This window comes from Bison bison, unplaced genomic scaffold (assembly GCF_000754665.1).
Source record: "Bison bison bison isolate TAMUID 2011002044 unplaced genomic scaffold, Bison_UMD1.0 scf7180017864379, whole genome shotgun sequence".
Classification (NCBI taxonomy): Eukaryota; Metazoa; Chordata; class Mammalia; order Artiodactyla; family Bovidae; genus Bison; species Bison bison.
Window position 1 is genome coordinate 3,399,306 of NW_011494951.1, and position 218 is coordinate 3,399,523.

At 66.1% G+C, this 218-nt stretch overlaps 1 protein-coding gene across 1 annotated transcript in view; it reads right to left on the reverse strand.

Annotated features, from left to right (window-relative positions):
- Positions 1-218, reverse strand: part of NOS3 (nitric oxide synthase 3 (endothelial cell)) — a 19,457-nt gene that overhangs the window by 16,989 nt on the left and 2,250 nt on the right. The window contains exon 4 of the mRNA XM_010857365.1: positions 1-59. Coding sequence (XP_010855667.1) covers positions 1-59 — 59 coding nt within the window. The remainder of the gene's footprint in view (positions 60-218) is intronic.

A 218-nucleotide genomic window follows, 5' to 3' on the forward strand; every position in this document is an offset into this window, starting at 1 on the left:
TGGATGCCACCTCGGCCTCCACCTCCTGAAGCCGCTCCTCGTGAGCCTGGGAGCCGCTCCTAGGCAGGAAGAGGGGAGCAGGAGGAAGTCGTAGGCAGGGGAGGACCCCCCCCCAGGCTTGGCAAGCGTTTTTTAGGGGGGGTGCAGTGTTGGCGGGTGTTGAGCTCAGGACCCCCCCTCCCCCGTGTAGTATCAGGATGGGGGGAGGGAATGGGAGC